Consider the following 23,873-nt stretch of genomic DNA (forward strand, 5'->3'; position numbering starts at 1 on the left):
GATGCTGTAGCGGATAAGTTTTATTCTCCATCAAAGCAGTGTGATTCTGGAACTGCTGTTTTTAATATTGTTAGGTTAGGTTGAGTTCAGTTAATTTGAAGGTGATCTCTGCATAGCTTGCCATTATACAAGGGAAATGGCTCACTTTACAATAATTACAAAATTTTATACCTAATTATAAGCATATATTAATTTTATGGCAGTACTTTTCATGTTAGGAAATTAAAATGTAAATCGATATTAGTTTCCATGCAAGAGACAAGGTGTAAGTACCCAAATGATAGACCTGTTGTTCCCACCAGCCTGAAGAATGGTGAATAAAATGGGAGTGCCCCGGTAAAACCCCCAGGCAATGCAAACGTCCACCATGTTTCCAATTAGTTAAATATCTGTGCTGGGAATCAATTCCCAGTCACCTTGGGAAGCGAGTGTTATCACTCAACCGGTGCATCTCCGTTGGAAGTATTTCTATTTACACACACTCAGTGGCGTAGCCAGGATTTGTGTATGGGGGGTGTTAAGAAGCATGACCCCCCCCCCCCCCCCCCGTATTAAAGTGGGGGGTCCGGGGGTCCTCCCCCGGGAAAATTTGGATTTTAAGGTGTAAAATAGTGCTATTTTAGCTTACTTAAATGTAAATATTGTAATGGTAAAAATTTTATTAATTTTAATATGAAATTTGTTTGAGTGATGAATAAGAAATTAACTATAGATTTGGTGCTAAGGGGGGGGTTTGAACCCCTAAAACCCCCCCCTGGCTACGCCCCTGCACACACTACATAATATAGTAAAGTTGATATACAGGAAATAAATTCTTGGTGGACATGTAAATACTAGACTTTGTCTAGTATATAAATATGTATATGATGTTATATCAGGTTTCTTCCATTTAATATTTTGGGAATTCCTTCAATATTAGTTATTCAGACACTCATATGTAATAGCTGTACTGAAATTTTTTTAATTTACTTACTTCCACTGGTATATATGAAATGTGCATTCCAGTTACAATATGGAACAAAATTAATTTCTTTATAATAAATGACATTTTCAATACGAGAAATACTGTCTCATCATGCAACAATTAACTTGATTCAAACTAGTTGAGCATGTTAAAGAGGGCGAGGTTAGTCAGCATTTATGTAGAACTTCATATCCATAGGAACACTAATAGCATGCAAGTTGGGATTGTAGAAATAAAAATACAACCTCCACACACAAATTTTATATATTTATTTGTGCTATAAATTTTTTTTTTTCAATTGTGGATTACTAGTCATCAAGATATATTAGGGCATAATCTCTTGTTATCAGATATTTTTTAAGGTTGCTTTTACAGGATGAATACACAGGACATCAAATTGAATATCAAAAATTGAAATACAGTTGTACTTTAATGAAACACATTTCAATATAACAGAATTATACCAAACCTTATTTTCATAATTACATACTTTCAAAATGCAGAAGTAACTACATAACATAATCCTTTAAGTGCATTATTCATAATATTTGTAATATCTGCTTCTAGAAATATTACAGAATACACTTGATAGTTTAAAAATTTAATTCTTACAATTTTTTTTTAAGCTGTAACTTAAAATTTGACGTACCTACAGCAACCAAACAATTTTACCGGCAGGTGTGACACAAAATTAAAAAATTTTCTTCACAATGATATAAAGAATCAACACATTTCAGATGTATGTATTAGCATTCTTCTTGGCTGGCTTCAATTTTATGTAATTCGACACATTTCTAGCTTCATTCATTCAACCACTATATGAATTGGATACTTCATCTTAAGGTTGCAACATAAACATAAACTTTAATGTCATTAAACTCGTTAAGTATAATAGAAATTGTCAACACATTACAATATAAGTACATGAAACATTTATATATACAAATAAAATATTACATTATTATCACTTAGAAAAACATAAGGTCACTAAAATTTAAATTGTTACATTCTTCCAATGAATACAGTGCATAAGTTTTAAACCACTGTACCAAAGATCATCTTAACTTATTAAAAGATACTTAACTGTAACCTGTTACAACAATTTTACACCTATGTTATTTAAATTCATCTGAGTCTTGGATAATAGTCTGCAATTAACATAAATTAAATCTCTTATTTCTAGTATTGTGATCATGCACACTTTTTCTTAAGATATGTCGCTAAATTACTTTTAATAAACAATAAACAATGTAAAATAAAAATACAAGGTAACGACATGAGTATCTTAAGATTTATGAAATGCTCTCTACATAATTCTGTCAGAAATTCCTACCATACTTTTGATTACTTTTTACTGCCATAGAAAAAGCCATACGCTCCAGCTGAATTACTCCATACTCTAATTCCATAAAGGAGATGAGTATGAAATGAAGCGTAGTAGGAATTAATTACTAGTTGTTGATTTGTACAATATTTCAATTTTCTTAGTAAATAGGTTACCTTCGAAAGACGTTTGTTAGGACATTTGTGTAAGAATTCAAATTTAAATTACTCTCAAGATAAATACCAAAAAAATTTACAGTATTTAATTGTTAAGTTTTTAAAGAAAAAAAAAATTGTTTTATCATGTTTAACAACTAACTTATTTATCTTAACTCAGTAATGAAACTTATTAGAAGCTTGTAAAATTGTGAGATGTAAAAAAATCTGGATATTTATCATTATTTATAAAGGTAGTGTAAACAACATATAAAATACATTTCCCATTTTGTACATAATCAGGTAAGTCATTAAAGAAGATTAAAAAAACAATGGTCCAAGGACTAATCCTTGTGGTACTTTTTAAGGCCCAATATGCCTAATGTTTTATCTTTTATTTTGAAAATTTGCATCCATTTAAATAAGAAGATAATAACATTAATTCCATGTTCCATCCTATAGAATTTAAAGATATCTTTAAACAACTTGGATAATCTCCTTCCTGAAACAACCAATTAATTAAGAAAGTGACAGGAACTAGTCATACATCATGCAATTGCCTAATAATTTAATTAGAACCATAATAATCCTCAGAACGAGAATTACTTAAACTAAAGAAAACATTGTTTACATCACTTACTGTTATTTCAATACATTTAAAAATTGATGTACCATTTTTTTGTTTGTGACTTAACAGTTGTAAAACATTATCCAAATCAACACTATGATCATTGGGCCTAGCATTTTCACAAACATTTGCAAAGCATTGAACTGATATAGGTGTATCATTATTTTTATGTTTTATATTTTTTATCTCGGCATTGATCGCTCTCCAAGCAGACATATATTTATTATTAAAATTATCCATATGAAGATAGTCAATGTAAAAATACAAAATGTCTTGTTAACATCATTTACTATATCAATAGAAAACATAACAAAAACAATTTCACAGTTGAAAAATATTATAAATGTATACACAAGTCTAAATTATTTGTAAAAGTGCATTATTCTGAAATAAATATATATATATTTGCATGAAACTATAGTAAGTGTCTTAACTATATATACGTTGTAATTTTTGCAGCCAAACACCGCACAAATATTTCCGGCCATTCTGAATTACTGTTCACATAATAATGAGTTCATTTATTCGCAAATAGAACCATAATCTTATCACACCAAACACACTTCAATGCCTTTTACCGCCGTTTCCAAAGCGTAGGTTCAGTCCACGCCGCCAGGTTCGCTGAAAAACATGTCTCGCATTTCTTTTGTCTGTTTCCCATATTATCCTATTACAATATTTGGTGACGTGTCTGGCTGGCATTCGGCTGTACGAAGTGGGCGAGGGGGGAGGGTGCAAGGTCAGCACGATCTTATCTTTCTCTCTTTGTCTGTTGTAAATGACCGTGAACTAATGGCTAGACAGTGCTGTATTTTTTTAAGCCGAGACACTAATTCGAAGACGGTCGGCCCTTACCGTGAACGGCCTTAACCCAGCTGCACGCCGGTGTCTGAGAAGCTTGACAAGACCTTCCGGGCTTTTAATCGCTAGTCCGTGAAATTCGGTAATCCATGATTATCTCGGTCCTGACCATCACGTATTAACGAGGTTCTACTGTACCTCAATAGGATGTGTTCCAAGGAAAACGTAAACAGGCCAAGTAAATTGCCCATCCCTAGATATAACATGTACTAGGATTTCAATTCTCATTCCAATTATTCGAACTCAATATTCGTATTCGAGAATAATTTGGTATTCATATTCGAATTCGATCCAAACTAAAAAACTGATATTCGCACAGGCTTAGAAACATGTTTATAAAAAATAGCATTCTTTTCATTTGTATTTTTTGTTAGATATAGATAGTGCTAGGATGAAGGGGAAGTAGGGAGGAAGGGCCACAAAGGAAGAAGAGATGAAAGACGAAGGACATCAACTGCAATAAGCTGAGACACTGACCATAAAGACTTCACCTGTATTCTACTGGAGAGAGTTATATGGCATGATTCATGTTCAAGGGTGACCCTTGGTGAAAATGTTAGATTTTTCCCCCCCCAAAATTAAGTTCGCGACCCATAGGAAGGGGCGATCCTTCTGCAGGTTAATACGGTATATTGTATTACATTTAAGCCTTTTCCTGTTTTAAGACTTTGTGTTACTATTAATTTTAAAAATCTAATTAAAATTTTATGATTTCCTGTTATGTTTACTTTCTCTTCTATACATTACTTAAAGACATTATAATTTTGTTATGTTTTTTTATTTTGTTTTAGCCCTGGCAAGACAATGCTAGCCATTAACAAAGGCTTACAGAGGTCAGTATATTGTTTAAAATGCTGTGTTTGTTGTTTTTTTTTTGTTCTGTACTAATCACTAGATGAGAATGGAACAACGTCTCTGACATCTGCTACAATGCCTTTAGTTCTGACAAAAACCAGGTGAGGCAGCAGCCTTGCTTTTCTATGGTCCTTCAATCTGTCATCTCCACTGCCATTGGTTCAGACCAAGTCACCAGGCGAGGTGGCAGCTCTGTCCAACTGCGCCCTGTCACTCTTGTCATTTCCTATTCTGCCTGTAGTTCTGACTGTCACAAGGTATTGCGGCACTTCTGTCATTCTTTGGTCCGTCAATTCTTCATCTTCTACATTACTTTGGTTCTGACCATGTTACCAGACGTGATGGCAGCAATGTCCAACTCCACCCTGTCACTCTGTTACTTCCTGTTCTGCCTTTAGTTCTGACTGAATCCAGGTGAGATGTCAGTTCTGTCATTCTCTGGTCTTTCAATCTGTCATCTCCTACACTGCCTTTTGTTCTGACCATGTCACTAGGCATGAGGCAGCTCTGTCCAAGGAAGCCCTTTCTCTCCGTCATTTCATATTCTGCCTTAAGTTCTAACCAGGTGAGGCAGCAGCTTTATCTTATTCTGTACCGTTAAACCATCATCTCGCACAATGCCTTTGGTTCCGACCATGTATTCAGGCATGATGGCAGCTCTGTTAAACTCAGTCATGTCACACTGACATTTCCTATTCTCCCTTCAGTTATGACTTTCACCAGGTAAAGCGGCACTTCTGTCATTCTCTGAGCCATCAATTTATCTCCTACTCTACTTTGGTTCTGACCATGTTACTAGACATGATGGCAACTCTGTCACTCTGTCATTTCCTATAATGCCTTTAGTTCTGACTGTGCTCAGGTTAAGTGGCAGTTCTGTCATTTTCTGGTCTTTCTGGTCAAGCAATCCATCATCTACAATGCGTTTGGTTCTGACTGTCTTGGTGAGGCGGCAGCTTTGTTCTCTATTCCGTCAATTTATCTTGAGTTCAGACCATGTCACCAAGCAAAATGGCAGCTTTGAAATGTTATGTAATCTCCTCACATTGATTAGGCATGTTTAACTTTTAATTTTGCTCACATTTCAACTCAAACATAATTTTTATCTTAAAGGTAAAACTTGCCAGGCTGACTCAAGCTGCAGCCGCCCTATCGGGCAGTACGTGACCTCAAGCACGTGAGATCTGGTGGGCCTGCTGCACCCAGAGTTATGATGTGGCGTAAATTATCGGTCCCTGCTGCTCACCCAAACGTCTGGACAGGAAGTCCTGCTGGTCCATGAAGGCAGTGGTTGGACTGTGCCACTTCGACCAGTAAAAGGAATTATAATCAAACAGCTGTTGGAAAATTAAATAAAGACAGAAACTGAAAAGAGGCATGGATGAAACTCTAGGTTAACGACTTATTAAACAAAATTGAAAATTTCTTGTATCATATCAAAAATTTTACTAATAATCGGCACAAATTTAAGCAGCCTTGTTGAGTTACCTCATTTTACAGTTTATAATGCCGATGAAACAGGCACATGTTCTAAGGGATTTAAGAAATATTAAGACAGATTTGATTAGTTTGTGCAAAGCTTCTGGTGACCATCAACTGACACCAGTTGTGATTAGTAAATGTAAAAACCTATAGCTTTGAAAGGGGTCTCAAACTTGCCGCAGAGCAATGCATGGACAGCAGCAGATTGTTTATCTTTAATTTTTTTCCACTAGTAAGGGAAAACTTTACTAAACATGGAATGCTAGAAGAAAGCAGAGGGCTGACTGCTTATCCTTGTCCTTCTGATTTGATTTCTGACAATATTTATGCAGATTACCTACCAGTGAGGCTGCAGATGGATCAAGTTGTGATTCAAAATTTTTAATTTTATAGACTTTTTTTTTCCAAAGCATTTTGGGACACTGGTTATGATGTATAAAGACTTCTGAAAACAGTTTGATGTGGAAGATGCAATTTGGCAACTGCCTTAGTATAGGATCAGGCGAAAGAAGGTATTCTACAGTGATGCTGGCTCAAACTATTGTCTAATGATGAAGATGCGGATCAAGATCCAAACTTTGCTTGTGATGGTCAAAATATTGGTGGAATCTGTTCCAAAAACCCCGTCACATATGTTCCCAGTGATTATGATGTGTGCCAAGGGCTGATGGACAGATTATTGTGTTATGAACCCACAAGATCAGTTTCAGGATGTGGAATAGAGATATGAGCCATGGTTTATGGAAACAGGCTTTTGAATTGATACAGAATATATATACGTTCTTATAAAACATTTTGACTCCAACAAATATTGTAACTCTGCAGAACTTAAAAAAGTTTGCTTAATATCCGTAATGATTTTTTAAGAAGAGATCCAAATCACAGATGTAACATCATGTCAGTAGACTTTCCAAACAGTATTGCTCATTCCATAGAGCAGATTTTTACAACTTGTTTTAATTTTACTGTACTTATTAAAATTGGTTGGTATTCCGGTGAAAACTATATCAATTTTTGATGATCTGGAATGGCCAGAACAGGCATATTTAAAGAACCTTTATTGTATTTGTAAATTGATTTTATATATATACATACACACACACACACACACACACACACATATATATTAGGGATGGGGCAAATCCTGATTTCCTCGAATTCGAATCCTAACTCAAATCCTAGACTGGAATTGCCGAATCTCGAACCCAAACCAGAATCTTTTAACAGATGATGTCCACATATCTAATGTAAGTGAGATGTATTCTGCTTGCACTAAAAGTTCCTTGACTTTATCACATGTAGTTTGGTACATTTCTGGTATAAGTGTATATAAAGACAAAAAAATTTTCTTGAGAAATTTCAGTTTTAGTACAGATTAGCGGTTAGGATTTTTTCTATAAATAACTAGAGGTCTGCGAGCCTAAGAATTTTACTTCGAGCCGAGCTCGAGCTTTTGTGATACAGTTACACTTTTGGGAAATTATTTATATCTTAAACTTAGTATAATGTTTGAATAAAGTATTAAAATGAAGTGGGCTTATTAATTTTGGGTAACTATTTACAGTGTGTGTTTACATTTTGCACTGCTAGAAAAAAATTACATTTTTTTCCATTGAATCTTACCTGTTTCCATTGTTCATTAGTAACTGATATCATCCAACTAACATAACCAAGTATATGTTTGTGTAAATGTAACAAATCTTTGGAAAAATTTCATTCTTGTCAATTTTTCTGGAGTCCTTACTGAGCTTCAACAAACTTAGGCAACTTAGCACCAAAAATCATGTTGTTTGAAATGTACATTCACATTGTTTCAACATTTCCACTTTTCAGCACAATGATTCTGAGAGAGATTGTCACAGAGTATTAAATTCTGTTCCTTAAACTATCATGCAGAACAATAATTTGTTCTGCACGTTCAGGAGATAAATTAGTTCTACGATTGGATATAGTGTTTCCAGCAGAAGAGAAGCGTCTCTCGCTGGCAATCTGCGTGGCTGGAATGCTTTAGTAAAATTGCTTAATCTCAAAATTAGTGTCATAAATATCTGTAACTGGTCATTAAAGTTTAATCAATTGAAAGTAATAAAAATAAAAGCATTTTACTTAATTCAATTTACACTTGCAAAAGAAACATACACACACAATAAATGTACATGGAATTTAAAGTCTTTTTCAACATCCTGAAGTCTGAAATATGTTTACTCATGTCATCAAATGTAGAGCTGTAGTGAAGAAGCCGATTTTGCCAATATTTAGTTGCATCGTCATTTCTGACGACTTCCAATACAGTACACTTGTTAATTTTCGGCCGATATTACTGAAAAACGAAAGAGACTGCCGTAACCTAAAAATCCACGAGTACCATTTTCACTTTTCGTAGTAGTACTGCATTCTTTCAGATCACATTATTTCTTAGCAACATGTGCCAACCGTACATATCAAAGTTTAACTTCCTTTTTTTTTCCAACAATGTTCTTTAATTTAATATGTCATAAATAAATAATACATTACTATCACGGTAAATATACATCTCGGTTGTTACGGTAAGTATATTGCAAATATGGTAGCTATCATGCTTCTGTAGTAATTATGGTATTCTACAAAGAATCTTGTTCTTTTTATGGTAATTATCTTAAAATAACTATTGGGTTTGTACTGTAGTTATGGTACATCATCCATATTTCTTCGTATGTTGTTGTTCATTGGTCTTTTCTTCATATTCAAGGTCTTCATATTTACGTGCGCCATTATTTAAGACAGGAAGTTTCAGAAAAAATTTTAACTGACTTTATATCACACATTTAATGGCGTAAATGATGAGACCTCGGGCAATTTAAACGCTTTATACGGAAAAACCTACCATGCGGGACCTCGTAAGTGAGTTTTACTGTATTTTTTCCCCCGTAAATAGTAAAAAACCGAATCGTTTGACGAATCCTATATCAGACCTGCCGAAGCTTCGAATCCCTAGGATTCGGCGGATATTGGATTCGGTTGCCCCATCCCTAACACCCCCCCCCCCCCCCCCCCCACACACACACACATATATTTATTCTGTTGCACATTGCTTGCAGATTTATCTAATGTTGCTAAAATGTTTTGAATTTTTTTTTATTCCTTAGAATTTCTAGAATATTCTAGATAAGAATGAGATGGTCATGAGTTCCACTTAGGCCTGGTGCAGGCAGTTAGGTTCTGTGCTCTGTCGCAAGTGAAAACTCCCTTTAAAATAAATTGCCCATTTGCTCCTGTAAGCTGAGCAATAAGTAAATTTATACGCCCCTTGGGCTAAGGATTTTAGTTACTTAAAATAATTAAGACAAAATATTTTGGTACTAAGATTTACAACAATTGTGGTTTCAATATTCTATCTTATTAAGGAAGTGGTCATGGTTTGGTAGGTGATAGGTGTAGATTCAGCATGATCAATAAGCACTATCATGGTGCAACATGTTTAATTACACTCTGTTGCACCCTCAATACAAAAATGATGATGATGCTGAAAAAAATGCCTAATGGCACAAATCAGTATAATAGAGAATTGGTCACTTTCTTGGTCAAACAGAAATTATAGTATTTGTTTAAACATTCTATAAAAGGCTAATAATTGGTCAGCCTGGGATTGTACATCTCGGGATTCCAAGTAGACTTAAACATAAAATAGTAAAATCGTGTAAATGTACTAGTGCTGGGTCAAATCCCAATGTTCTCATATCTGAATCTTAAAATTGAATCCCAGAGAGTGCCTTATATATACCCCTAAAATCCGAATCTAGGTGTCAAGGTTTGAAAATAAAATAATGTGCGCTAAAATAAAAATTTTAACTATTGTGTTGAAACTTGTATACTTTAAATGGTTGTTTCACAAACTAAGTTCCCAGAATCAATACATATTGTAATTTTATTTATATAGTTACAAGTTCAAATTACAATATTGTGGGGTATGGTAACAGGATAGGTATGAAGTAAAAGAATTAACCTAGTAAACTACAGAGGTCATCATTGTTAAAATTTTTAATTTACTCTTATTTCCTTTGATTTTTTTTTCTTTGAATCTTTTTCCTTGAATGTTGAATCCTTTGAATACTAAAGATTTGATGGTATTTAAGGATTTAATTGGCCTATCCCTAAAATATGCTTGACTAAATTAATTTATTTTATTCATAAACCTTGCTACTTGATTACCTTTATTTACAGTAGATATCATTACTAAGTACTTACAGGGACCTTAAGTTTTTGTACTCGGTACTGAAAGTACAGAGTACTGAAAAATACAAAAAAAATTACGAAGAGAAAATTGATAAAATAGCGTTATTATAAGATACAGCATTATCATTTGGCAAAGATCTGATATCAGTTTTAATATTGGTGTTTCTGCATAACTTAAGTTTATTTATTTTTCAAAAAAATCTGTTAAGGTTATTTTTGATATGGATGATGCTCTCTCTGTTGAACAAAATGTTCTATGTTATAGAAAGATTTCCTGATGTTCCTGTCAGTCAACACGGGTGTTGTTTTTATTTCATTATCCACAGAGACATAGTCTGTGAATGAAACAGCATCAAACTGCATGGAGGCTGACACTTATTGCCATACTTCAGGGTCAATGTTATTGCTTTCACGTGTTTGTGCTGTAGCGTGGCTTGCATCCTAGTCTGGTGACGTTGCAGTGAGCTCGTCAGCATTACAGTTTACAATGCCAGACTTTCTCCAGCAGTTGGCAATAGTATCTTTTTGAACATTCTACCATCCACCTGTGATCATCTCAATTCCCTGATGAACATTGATGTTGGTGGGCACTTTCAACCTAATGTTGATGAGCAACCTCTCAACAAGGTGTTTTCGATAATGTACCTTTGGCATTCTGAATGATACCTTGATCAAGGGGCTGCAACTGAGATGTGCAGTTCGGTGGCAGAAACATCAGTTTGATGTTTTCCAGTCGAACATCAACACTGTGTCCTGCGCAGTTGTCTATTAACAAGAAATTTTCTTCTTATTTCTTATCCTTATCCGTTTTCACCAGCCAATTTAAGAAGAGTTCTCTTGTCATCCATGCACGGGTGTTTATAGCATAATCCGCAGGAACTCCCTTAAAGCACCTGGGTGTCTTGTGTTTACCAATGATTAATGCCCTTATTTTTTTGTTCCTGTGGCATTGCAACAAAACAACAAAGTCAACCTTTCCTTATATGCTTTTTTTTCCTCCAGTGCATTTTTCACCTTTATATGCCATTGGCCTGTTAGGCAGAAGCTTGTAAAAAAAAAAGGCAGTTTCATCAGCATTAAAAATATGGTCTAATGAGTACGACTTAAAAAATGCTTTTCTTTGTTCCATTGGTTTGCTGCCTCTGTGTCTGCATCTTTATCCTCCCCACACACAACCTTCCATGATACACCATGTCGTTCTCGAAAACGGTGCAACCACCCTGAACTGGCTTGGTAGTCTTTTATGTCCATAAGCAATGCAAACTGTTTTGCTGTTGCTTGTAACATTGGGCTAGTTACTGGAACATGTTTTGATTGTACTTTTTTCAACCATTTGTTCAAAGCATCTTCCAGACCTTGGTGATCTTGGGAAGGAAGTCTTTTGCAGTCACAACCAAACAAAGATTTTTCATACATTTTTAAGTTTTTGCTCGTTCTTTAACAATCGTACTGACGGTTATCGCGACAATGCCATAAGTCTTTGCAGCTGTGACCTGCTTTTTTCCCTTTGTCCAGTTCTCTGAGCAGTTCCACTTTTTCAAATATAGTTATCTCGGCACCTGACAGAGAGCGCGCATTGCATGCAATCGGCGAGATATCGATATTCGACTACGTGTGCGCGCTCTATACGGGAAGCAACTTAAACAAACATGAATGATGCCAACTAGCACTTTGTACATTATTGTAAATGGTACATCGCGACGACGCAAACGAACAGATAATGGTAATAACGTTTAAAAACCTCTTTAAAATCAAATTTACACATCAGACAACTTCGTATTACTGTTAATTAAATAAATAAGTGGTAATGTCGGAATAAATATTAGATTTCTACTTTTAAATACATCGTTTTATATGGGAAAGATACCTAAACAAGCGCTCGGTATCTAATAGCGGGACCAAAAACAACCTGCGACGTTTACTTGAGAAGTTTTTTTATCCCAATTTTGAGGGCCTAAAATATTGGTGCAACGATTATGCGATAAAAGAGGGTATTAATTGTACAGTTGTGTTAGCTTTGCTGATTTAGGAAACATCACGGGCTGTAGGTTACATGTCTAGCAGAGCATGGTAAGCCATTTCATAGTCCAGTTTTTGCTGATTGTCATATTGTTTTGAATTTATATAGAATATATTTCATCCATAATATGCTTGCTGTTGATTTTTTTTATAAATGTTGTGTATCCTCATTATTCAAGAACAAAAGTTTCGCTCGTAATTTAAATTCTTCCCAGGGAAATGGGAGGGTGGTTGAGCCCCCTTGCTTGTTCATTCAAAAGTGTCCATGGGCTAGTGTGTGGTAGTGTGGTACAGCTCTGTGGAAGCCCCCTACAATTGGGGGATGGGAGGGCAACCCTCCTAAAGATGAAAATTGGAATTAGGATAATTTTCACAGCTGGTATTGGTGTCGGTGGATTGTGCTGAGTTGCGGTTTGTGTCTTCTGAGTCATTGCAAGCATATTATACCTTTTGAAATTCCCCTACATGCAGTGTTCCGTGGATCCGTCGCTTGGTTTCATAATAAACAGCGTCAGAAAGTCCTGTCTGTTGCTGAAAGTAAGTCAATTAATGGCTTCTTTTCAAACAGATTTCAATGTTATTCAGTATAAGATGTACTGTCTGTACGTTTGGACATCATGTTGACCAAATCATGACTGCGATATTACAGTTTCGTTAATAAATATTTTTTTGTATGTGGTAAAAATCTAACATTCAGATGGTATAAAAATAGCCAGAAACTCTGAGCATGTCTTAAGTAGTTCCATACTTAATTTATTCTTTCCTCAGCTTAGTAATTATTTAAAATGTGTGAAGGATAATTAGTTATTTTTTCAAATGAAAATTGCACAGTTCAGAAATGTGGTCTTGAATTTTGAATGTTCTGGCACTTGCTGTTAATGACTTATTCGAAGAGGAAAGTGTTTTTATGCACTGTTAGACAGTTGTGTATTGGTAGGCAGGGGATATCTTGGGGCAGCAGCCAATGACAGTATCGGCCAATAAGGCAACTGCAATGGCTGAAAGCTGTACAGTTGCGGTATGTGTCAAGCGGATGGATGGTGTGTGGCAGGTACTCGCCTCTGGCGGAGGATCTGGTGCCGGGTCCCGCCGTGCCGGCCGGAGGCTCCGGCTGGTGCATCTTCGTGTACAACCTGGCCCCCGAGACGGAGGACAGCGTGCTGTGGCAGCTGTTTGGGCCGTTCGGGGCCGTGCAGAGCGTGAAGGTGGTGCGCGACCTGCAGACCAGCAAGTGCAAGGGCTTCGGCTTCGTCACCATGACCAACTACGACGAGGCGGTGGTGGCAGTGCTGTCCCTCAACGGCTACAGTCTCGCCAATCGCGTGCTGCAGGTCTCCTTCAAGACCAACAAAAGCAAGGCCTCATGAGCCGCTTCTCAAACAGCTGCATTTTCCTTTTCATTTTCATTCATTCTTTTAGCCTTTTTATTTGATCATTTTATGTTCCAGTGTTTAACTTCTTTTGGAATTATTTTTGTCTGGTAAAGTGTGCAGTGTTGGTAGTTTGTAAACGTTTTGTGTGGTATTTGTTGTTCTACTTTGTGTTGTCATTTAGTCCGAGTTTGTGTGTTTGATTATTGTCGGTTGGTGTTGGTGGGTTAAAGCACCGTGTTCACGAGCGCGGGCGACAGCTGTCCCATTGCTATCGCGTGGACCATCTGTCTGCGCCGTGGTCTCGCTATGTTCACGTTGTGTCTTGAAGCCACGCGTAAGTTCATACCTAGGACTGGGTTGTCTTGCCCTTTTTAAACTACACTCCAACGCTATGTACTCAATCAGAACGCCTAAATGTTAAATACTAGAAGTTAGTGAGTGTCTGTTTTTGAATTCTAGTCAATTTCTGCTAGTTTGTTAAGAATGTCTCGAGCTGAGCTCGGGTTTTCTTTGGCATTTGTATGAATTACTGTGTTGTCAGTATTCATCGTCCATTTATACTTGCAAGAAAGTATAATTGCTTGCAGTAATGCAGCATTGAAGTATTTTTAACAGTTTTTATGTAAAGCTCTACTGAGTGACGTGTAGATTGCTTGTACTATGAACACATAACTGTGCAGGAACTGGAGTGGACATTGTTAATAGGTTACGTTGTTATGGTAACAGAGCGAGACGTACATGATTGCGGGTTAGGAGGTAAGATATCACGCTGAGTTGTGTTGTTCCCCCAGCAGGTGTCCCTGCCACATCACACACCTCGTGCACACATCGTTTACTGAAACAGTGTTTGACTGATCATCTCTAACTCATTGATGCATTCACAGTTTGATGGAACTTTAGGAAACATAATCGTAACATAAAATGTGGTGGTGATGTTTCACTGATAAGATAACATGAAATTTTTTTTGTTCAGAATTCAGCTTCATAATTTTACACATTGTGTTTTTACATCCATCCCAAAGTTTTATTATGATTTTTTTTTATTGTTTAATTTAAGACACATTTAAACAGCATTAATATCTAGTGAGTCACTTGACAACAAATAATGTCAAAATAATATTTGGAAATCTTGTGAATCATTTCTTACATTTAGGTCAGCAACACTAGTGGATGTAAGAACATTTTCAATATCAGAGCTACGTAAGTTCCTGGCAATGTAGTCGTTGCGATCATTATTAAAAATAAACATAAAACTGAGGCTTAATGTTTTAGCTTATTCTCAAAAGGAACAATTAAAGCTTATGTGAGAATTTTACAGCTTTTAAAGTGACAGGCTTATTGCATATTCTCCAATAACCTGAGAAATTGGCATGGTATGAAATAAATGTGGGATTTTGGTCTTGTGAGACATTTATCAGGCTTTTAACTATTCACCCAATTTTATCAAATACTTTGAAATTATTTTTTTTCTTTGAAGTTATTTATTTTAGTCATTTAAAAATATTATGACTATAAACATATTTTGTGTAGTTAGTCGACCAGCTACTAGTGTGTTATCTAAGAACCAATTAAACAGTCTTCAGTATCTTCAAAAATTATGCATTGCATACAAAAGTTTATTGAGAATTTTAACCATTTGCCATAAATCACAGTTAACTCATCTATTTAAATAACTTAATCAAATTGAACTTTTTATTTTTGATAAAATTGTGTGGTTATTGGTTGAAACAGTCTTACTTAGCCTTAAAATAACATAAATTCCTGCATCATCCAAACTATTCTTTGTCCAAAATAACTTATCCAGGATGGCCACCTCACCGAAAATCGGGAAGCCTTGAATTAGGCATGCATTTTTTGGTGCTGGGAAATCAGTGACAAACCCTTGGAATTTTGAAAACCATCAGGCAAGATGTTTCTCCAGCGGCTCTGATACACGAAGTGTCTGATACGACAACAAAGGGTTTCAGAGGATTGGTGGGAAGGGCAACAAGCCTGCCGCTCGGTTTCTTATTTTCTCTCTTTTTTTTTTACTTTCATTTCTGAAGATTTTCACCAGCTGTAATAATAAACAAGCACCAATTGAAAAATTATTAAATTATTTGACATGTGAAAGACTAGACGATCTCAGTTGCAGAATGAAACCAAAAGAAAATGATGAACATGGAAATACTAGACTAGTGAATGGTGCCATGTTTCTTTAGTCTCGTTAAGTGTCTGTCTTTATACTAATTAAGGTTTTTTTGGAGTACCCTGATAAAACAATGTAGATCTGTTTATAAAGCTAATACCCTTTCAATACATTTTTGATATATTGGTTTTACAGCAGGTATTAAAGTGATATTCTGGTAGCAAATAGTTAAAAAAAAATAGGATGGGCATGTTTGTAACTTCATTCATAACATGCCGATTACTGTTATTAGGAAAGGCTCTGTTTGAAGAATTTAAAGCTTAGAACATGTTTTATAGTGCTCATCAACAAAAATACGGGGGAGAATTTTAATGGTGTATATTAATATTATTGTCATGTGTAAACTGTTTTTATCCCTGGCAGCTGTTAGTTGTTCCCTTATGCTTTGCTGTATTATTTATACTAATGCTGTCTTTTACTAAAAAAAATTTCTGTGCATTGCTACTCTAATAGTTCGAACAACATACAAGAGATAATAAATTATGTTGAGTAAAATAAATTTTATCACAGGAATATAGTCTTACAGAAATATGTTAATTTATTTTTATTTCACGTAATATTAAATATTATGTGAAGAAATAATTTAATATAAAAGGATTCATATTAAATGGTTGATATTTAATATTGAATGATTTTTTGGTTTTATTAGGTTTAATGCAACCAACATAGTGAGCTATGTTATTCATGTAGTAACATTTAATGACATTTCTTAGAAAAACCTTAAAAAAATTCTGGAATAAAGCTGTTTCAAAAGATTGGTCGCCCTGTTATCAAATAAATTTTTGTTTTAAATCTCTTCAAGAACAGAAATTAGTAAGAACTTAATAAATTATTAAGAAAAATAATGTAACAAAAATGGTTAACCTTGATCTTGATTCATAGTATAATAGAATGTTTGGTAGCCAGTTTTACTAACTGGTAAAACCATATTCATGTATTCATCTCAAGGGAAAGGAGGACATTGACGAAACATTGCAAGTGCTAGTTGCTGTGAAAGCAGTTGTGTTGTGGCTGGGGAGGGGCTGGTTCCTCGGACGAATCCTGTTATTCCTGTGTAGTCAGTCCCGTGGGAGTGTCTCCTGCTGCTACACAGGAAATCGACGACAGTTGCCGAGAATGTCGTGATGTTTGCCACGGCGAAGGCTCCGTGCAGCATCTTCAACCCTTGTATCGTAGACTGGTTTCACAGCCCAACAGAATATTAAATATGGCAGTTGACAGCTGCTCAACTACAGAAAATCTGTTTTAGGAATGAAGCCTCACATCTGCATATTACTTTTATTTTTTAAGTAATGAATGTATTATTCAGTTTCTTATGCATTTTAAATACACAGTTCTGTTATTTCTGAGCGAAGGATGTAATTGCTTGTGCAAGATTTGTTTTTTGGATCAGGCTTCACATATATTGGAATGCTGATGACGTGTTATGTGCATTTTTAATGCACACAAAGCAAGTAGTTGGTATTAGGCTCAGCATAGCAGTCGGTTACAGTGCTTAGTGAGTGGCCAGGTAGACCAGTCATAGATAGTGGAGTTGGGCTCTAGTTCCCGCCCGTGTGTGGTGTGCACTATAGCGTGAGGTAGGTGATGCTGTGACTGGCTGTGGCTCACACTTGCTCTAAGTTTGTGGTTGTGTTGCTGCTGTACCGAAACACAACTGAGCTTTGATCGTTCAGCACTGAGACTTGTATAGCAGTGTGCCTTAAATAAGTGGCACTCAGATTCAAGTAGTTAAGTTTAATTTTCTGATAACACTGATTATTGTGCTAGAGTTTCTACATGTTTGTTTTTAAAGGATTCCGTGTTTTGTTTATCTAGAGGGTTTTTGCCTATTGCAGTTCAGGTAAAGTTAAAACAATTAATTTGATAAATTTTTTCCATGGATTTGAATATATTTCTTTCCTGTGATATTTGCTAGTGTGCTGACAGGATGTGTTGCACATGGTACCACTCCTCCGCTACCAGTTGCGAGTTTATGACTGTGTTTCTCTGTCGATACCACTGTTACCTTGGGGCAGTGCCGGTGTGATGTTCCGTACATTGGCACTTGTAGTTGGGGAAAGTGTCGTATTTTAGTTGCTGTACACTTGGTTCATTATGTAACTAACGAAAGAATGAAGTAAATGTTTGAATCATGTCGTAGTTCTGTTGGACAGAACATCTCAGTTTGAGTTTGGTCCGCGGTACTTGGGACCGATGATGACTGTTGCGTGTCGGCTGCGCACACAGCAGCGGAGTGGTTCACACCCGTGCGTTCATCCACACGCTCCTTCCTCGTAGTCCATTCTGCGGGCAGTAAGTGCCTCCGTTTGGAAAACAGCGATGTCATTGCAATTCAGCCATGATGTTGTGTTGGAAGGTAAGCCTTCATTCTCTCAGACGTGCATCTTGCTGGGCATGGCGACTGTTTATAAATTTTTTATTTTAATAACTACCTAAAACCACCATAATTAAAATTGAAATTACTACATGTTGTTAAATTTTTAATTATTTAGCTACATTTTAGTTTTTACTGTGTGGTGTTGCAAAATCAAAGCATCCTGTTTAACCTGTTGTGAAATTGTTCCTGGATTATTTGGGCTGAAACGTCGTTTTATGTTTTATAAAACTTTGTCATTGGTTGGTTTGTGATTTAGGATGTAGAGCCTATTTATTCTATACTACAAACTTCAAATAATGTATGTAACTAATTTTATAGTTGTTCTAGGACACATAACTATCGCATTGAAACCCTGTAACTTCTGAACCTGTGGATGCCAAAGAAAACTAATACTACTGAAAAATAGTTTTGGGCTTCGATTGAGGATTACTTAGCAATCAAGAAAATTTCTTAAACAGAAATTTTACTGTAACAGAACTCTACTTTAATATTTAGATTATTGTTTAAACTATACAATATTGTGTAGTGGTTTGTACATGATTCTGACTTTGAAAACTGAGATATTTTTATCTTGGGTCTTAAAGCATGCTGCTGAGCCAGAAGTCTGCGCTTGTAGTCGCATGGTGAATATGTTCTTGTGACAGCAGGTGGGACGACCTTGTAGACGCACTCACCGGTGCAAGGCATGATGCCACCCAACATTTCCTACGTATGATTACAATACAAATTACACATTGTCAACGTACTGTTCTCTTTGAATTAAGGTACTAAAAAATTATTATTTTGTACCCTTCATTGTCCAACGAAATACAACATACCTACCTACTTAATACAACTACAAATATTGTGGAAGTGACAGTGTTGGCAGTGGTAAATGTATGAAGTATTTTCACTGATGGTGGGTACATGCCGAGTTGTGTATTTCTTCTGTCAGTAAGATGCGAGTTATGGCCGTGGATGTGAGAGTGCGTTTTAAGCAATGAGTGTGGTGGTTGTAGGGAAAGAGGTCTCCCTAGTGTTGTGACGAGAGCTGTTAGCTGCGTGTGTGTGATGTTGCATGACAACTGGCATTACATGGTGTTGCTGCGAGAAAGGTAGTTTGTTTCTACCCTCACTGCTAATAAATGATCTTGACTTGTAGTCTGTGGTTCCATATGTACTGTCTCTTGGTTGTCCTGGCACCTAGTGCCTCTGTGTATAGATGTCTGTTTGTTTTGATTGTTCAGGTTACTGTTTCAACAATTTGCACTTCAAAAATGTCCTATTTCTTGCAGCAAAGGTAATTCTTTGTGTGGTTTTCCATACCCTTGTAGTACAAGATTGAGGAATTTCCCAGAATAATGCTTTTCAACTATGAATATTTCACGGTCATGATGCCAGCCAACATTTTCTACGTATGATTTCAATACAATTTACACATTGTCAACATACTATTCTCTTTTAATTAAGCTATTAAAAACTCATTATTTTATACTTTATTGTTTTTAGTGATAAAATTACTTTATGAATTAGAGAAATACAAATATTGTTTGAAGTTTTTACAGGAAAATACAAGTGGAAGTTTTCATAGAAAAACTCTTTCAGATTTTGACATTTTTTCTCAGTCCCATGAAAGTCACTCAGCTGAAACTTTACTGTATTACAGAGGTGCAGTTTGCTGTATCAAATGCTTATTGTATTGTTTAATTATTGTATCAGCTCAAAGTGGCAAACCTTCCAACCACAAACTATTTTATGCAGAGTAAAGCTTCTTATCCTTGCCGGATATAACTTGTCTTGAAGCCTTGTCGACTTCACATTCCATCAGCACTTGGTGGGCATTGTGGCCAGACCCAGCCACTCATTGCGGGCTGCTCCGTGCTGGGCTCTCCACAATACAGAGGCCGATATGCCAATATGTGCAGAGGTGTCCTGATCCAATCAATGATCGGTCTCTTGTGGAAGATCAAAGAAATGTTATTGACTTAAAGTTATTGTATCGTGTGAGTGGGCTTCTTTTCACATATGGTATTGAATAATACAAAAATATTTAAAAATAGTAATTTATAAAGTTAGTTTGCTGTCTGCATTGTTTGTGATTGATGCTTTTATAATACATAATTGCTATATGTTGTGTTGTGTAGAGTTTGTGTCTCAGTGTTGTTAAGACTGAATGTTTCAGATCTGTGTATTGCTGTTCCGATTGGCACTTGCCAGTATTTATTTAGTACTGTTTCCATTTAGTAGACCAACCAACAAGGTGGCAATTAGCTTATGGTAGGCCGTATTGTTGTGTGTTCAATAGAAATCATTTCATAGCAATGTGAATAACAAAAGAATAAAGAGAGCTATTGATAGGCTTGTGTTAGTGTTTGTTGCCTTCCATACAGAACATGTTTACCCAATTCCTGCATGTAGTGTAGCAGCACATGGCATTCTACCTTCGCACCACAATGTGACTTCTAGAAGGAAACTGGGGTTCTACGGTGTTTCGTCGGGGTCTGCCACAGGACTCAACTCATTGAGTATGAATAGAATAGTTGCAAATATTTGTGAATATATGAAAATTAAATTTTTTAATTTTATTAGCTATATTTTCATATTTTATCAACTGCAGAATTTTTTTTTACACATACTAAAACACTTTTTACAACAGATACCTCTTTTATGTTTCGTATAATAAGTAAGTTTGACTGTCTTTCAAAGAATTTGGGTAGCTAAATGGAATGACATTAAAATTTGGTTTCAAGTGGAAATTACTTAAAATTTGGTAATGTCTTTGTAGCTCCAGTCCTAATTAATCAACATGCACAGCACTGCAAAAAATAATTTGCTGGGACAGTTTAGATTTATAAACATTAATCTAAGTGGTGAATTACTGATTGTTAACCTTTTTATTTAGTAAATAATGTTATTTTGTTCGATAAAAATGTTTTATCTTAAAAGTAGGCCTGTGCAAATATTATAATTTTCCAATACCAAAATGAATAGTTTATTATTTGTATTCAATTGGATTTTGAATACTTGCACATAAAAAAACTAATATTCAGTCGTTGAATCATGGAGGTTTTTCTCGTGGGCGGGTACAAAATAACTACGTGAATTTCTTAATGTTTTAGGATTATTTATGTCAAGTTTTTCCACTACAAGCAGCCATGTAAATTTTGAGATGTCTAATACAGTAAAGCCAGATTTAACATAATTTGAAACCATTACTAACACCCAAATTTGTCAGCATAAGATACTGTCCCTAAAAATCACTCAACAGAGGTTTTAAAAGTTAAGAGTTTTCAGGAGATCAAAGGGTAGCAACATGGCATGCCAGCTTTATCTCGTTCAGAACATTCCGGCAAGAGAAGGAAACTTGTATTGATCTCATGAAAAACATCTGGCTGCACATTTGGAGGAAAGACTTCTAAAACCTACTGAGCTATGGAAATGTTGGATAATACACAGTGAATGCCCGACCGGATACAGGCCCTCACACTCCAAGCTTAGTGACAGTGAGGTAATTAGTATCTTGTTTTGTGTGCCCAAAAACAAAAGGTCATTTTATAAAAGGGAGGGTTTGGGGGGGGGGGGGGGGTACATTTACATCTTTTATCCAAGTGCACATACACTGGGTGGCAAGAAAATATTTGCTTAAGTGACAAGTGAAAGACTTCTAACCTGCTGGTAACAGTGAAGAGCAGCTTTGGTTTCTCCACAGAAATTTTAATTACTTGATATGTAGTTACGTGGCAGTTTTATGTGATTTAAATATAAATAACCCATATGTGAAACACCTTTAATAATTTAGTTTGTTACAAAAAATTAGAAATCTTACATAGATTGTATCTGTAAGGTATGTAAGTAGACTTCCGAATATCTGGGTACAGGTTATCCAGTTTGCGGATTAACCATGCAATATATCACTTTAGTGAACTGTAAAAACCAAAATAATTTTTGACTTTAGTTTGATGAGCACACAATGTGTAGCAGTAAATACAATGCAGTGAATTAGTCATTTGACTAATCAGAAAAACAATATTTTGCTTATCCTCGATAGCTGTTTGCTATCTTCATTGCACAATTATTTCCGGTGATGCCCCATTGTTAAGCTACTTAAGTAAACTTTTATATTCGGCCATCCTGCCTGTCAACAGCAGCTCTGGAGAGGATAGGCAGAAGCTTTCGGGGCTGGTTCATCTTGCACCACTAGACTGCTAGTGGCAAATCATGGCACACACACATTTAGTAAACAAAAGTGTCTGGGGAATTATGTTAGCAAGTTAAATAATTTTCCTAATAGAAAATGTTAAGGTTATGCTTTCTAAATTCTTGTTAGATGTAAACAATGCAGTACATGAATTATTAAAATTATTTTAGGTGTCTTAATCTCAAAATGTCATGTAACATTTATTTAAATATATGTCTAATGTATTTAGATATTCATCTATATATTAGTATTGCATAATAATTTTAACGGTGTAGTGTTTAGATTATAATAGTAGTCAGCAAGCACATTTAGACTTTATTGGAAAATGAATTATTTTGATTAAAATACTACTGTAAAAAAATCATTCTATTAGTGCTCTGTTTTACTGGAATGAATTATGGCATTTCAGTGTTTTTCTAGATAGTATGGATAAAAAAAAAATTCAGTAATTTTTTTTGGATACCTAGTGCGTTAATCATGTTTTTGGGTTATCTGGACCCCTTGCAAGTCATTACCACGGATATTTGGTATTATACTTACTGTATATGTTGTAAAGTGATGTTAAGAAAAAAAATGTTATGGGATTCCAATTATCATTATTATTTTAATTCAATATTTGTATTTTAGAATAATTTTGTATTCGTATTCAAATTTGATTCTAACTAAAAAACATTCTAAAAGTAAAAAAGGTTCTTTTAAAAAAAACTTACATATTTAAATCAGAAAACTGGTATGGAAATTGAAGGAAGCAGTTCATAAGACAAATGAGGAGTACTGGAGATTAAAAAAAATCAATGTAAAACAAAAAAAAAAGTCACAATCTAAAGTTTAGTAGAACCTCTTTGGTCCATGGCTTAATCATATGATTTCATGGCTCATACTTGGTCCCTTAAGTCCCTAAAAGTCCCTTTATTCAAAATATCAGTCCCTAAATTCATTTTTCATTAAATTTTTTCCCCAGCAGTTTTAGCAATTCTCAAATCAACCAATGGAAATGGTAAGTTTAAACCGTTTGATCTGGGCATGATATTAACTACCTCTCCAGGGCTATTTTCTTCTTGTTACATTTAATTTTGCCCTTGGAGTTGACGCCGACCGCCAATGCTCCTCTGTCGCATAGACCGCTATGCCTCATCAGCGTCTCGCAAACGCGTGTGCACCGAACGCGCCCGTGCGCGCAGCAAAGGGTAGTGCGTGCGTCGAGGCGAACGCCATGCAACGAGTGCTGCGCCGGCGGAAGGATCCGGCCGGGTGT

The 23,873-nt window shown here is 35.5% G+C and overlaps 1 protein-coding gene across 3 annotated transcripts in view; it reads left to right on the forward strand.

Annotated features, from left to right (window-relative positions):
- LOC134536696 (ELAV-like protein 4) overlaps positions 1-20,777 on the forward strand; it is a 73,851-nt gene extending 53,074 nt beyond the window's left edge. For 2 of the 3 annotated variants that reach the window (XM_063376559.1, XM_063376558.1), the window contains exons 7-8: positions 4,724-4,765; positions 13,552-20,777. In XM_063376559.1, coding sequence (XP_063232629.1) covers positions 4,724-4,765; positions 13,552-13,867 — 358 coding nt within the window. In that variant the 3' untranslated portion in view covers positions 13,868-20,777. The remainder of the gene's footprint in view (positions 1-4,723; positions 4,766-13,551) is intronic. The other variant, XM_063376560.1, reaches the window with a different exon arrangement.
- Positions 20,778-23,873: the final 3,096 nt, after the last annotated feature.

The sequence above is a fragment of the Bacillus rossius genome, chromosome 11 (genome assembly GCF_032445375.1).
Source record: "Bacillus rossius redtenbacheri isolate Brsri chromosome 11, Brsri_v3, whole genome shotgun sequence".
In the NCBI taxonomy this organism is placed as follows: Eukaryota; Metazoa; Arthropoda; class Insecta; order Phasmatodea; family Bacillidae; genus Bacillus; species Bacillus rossius.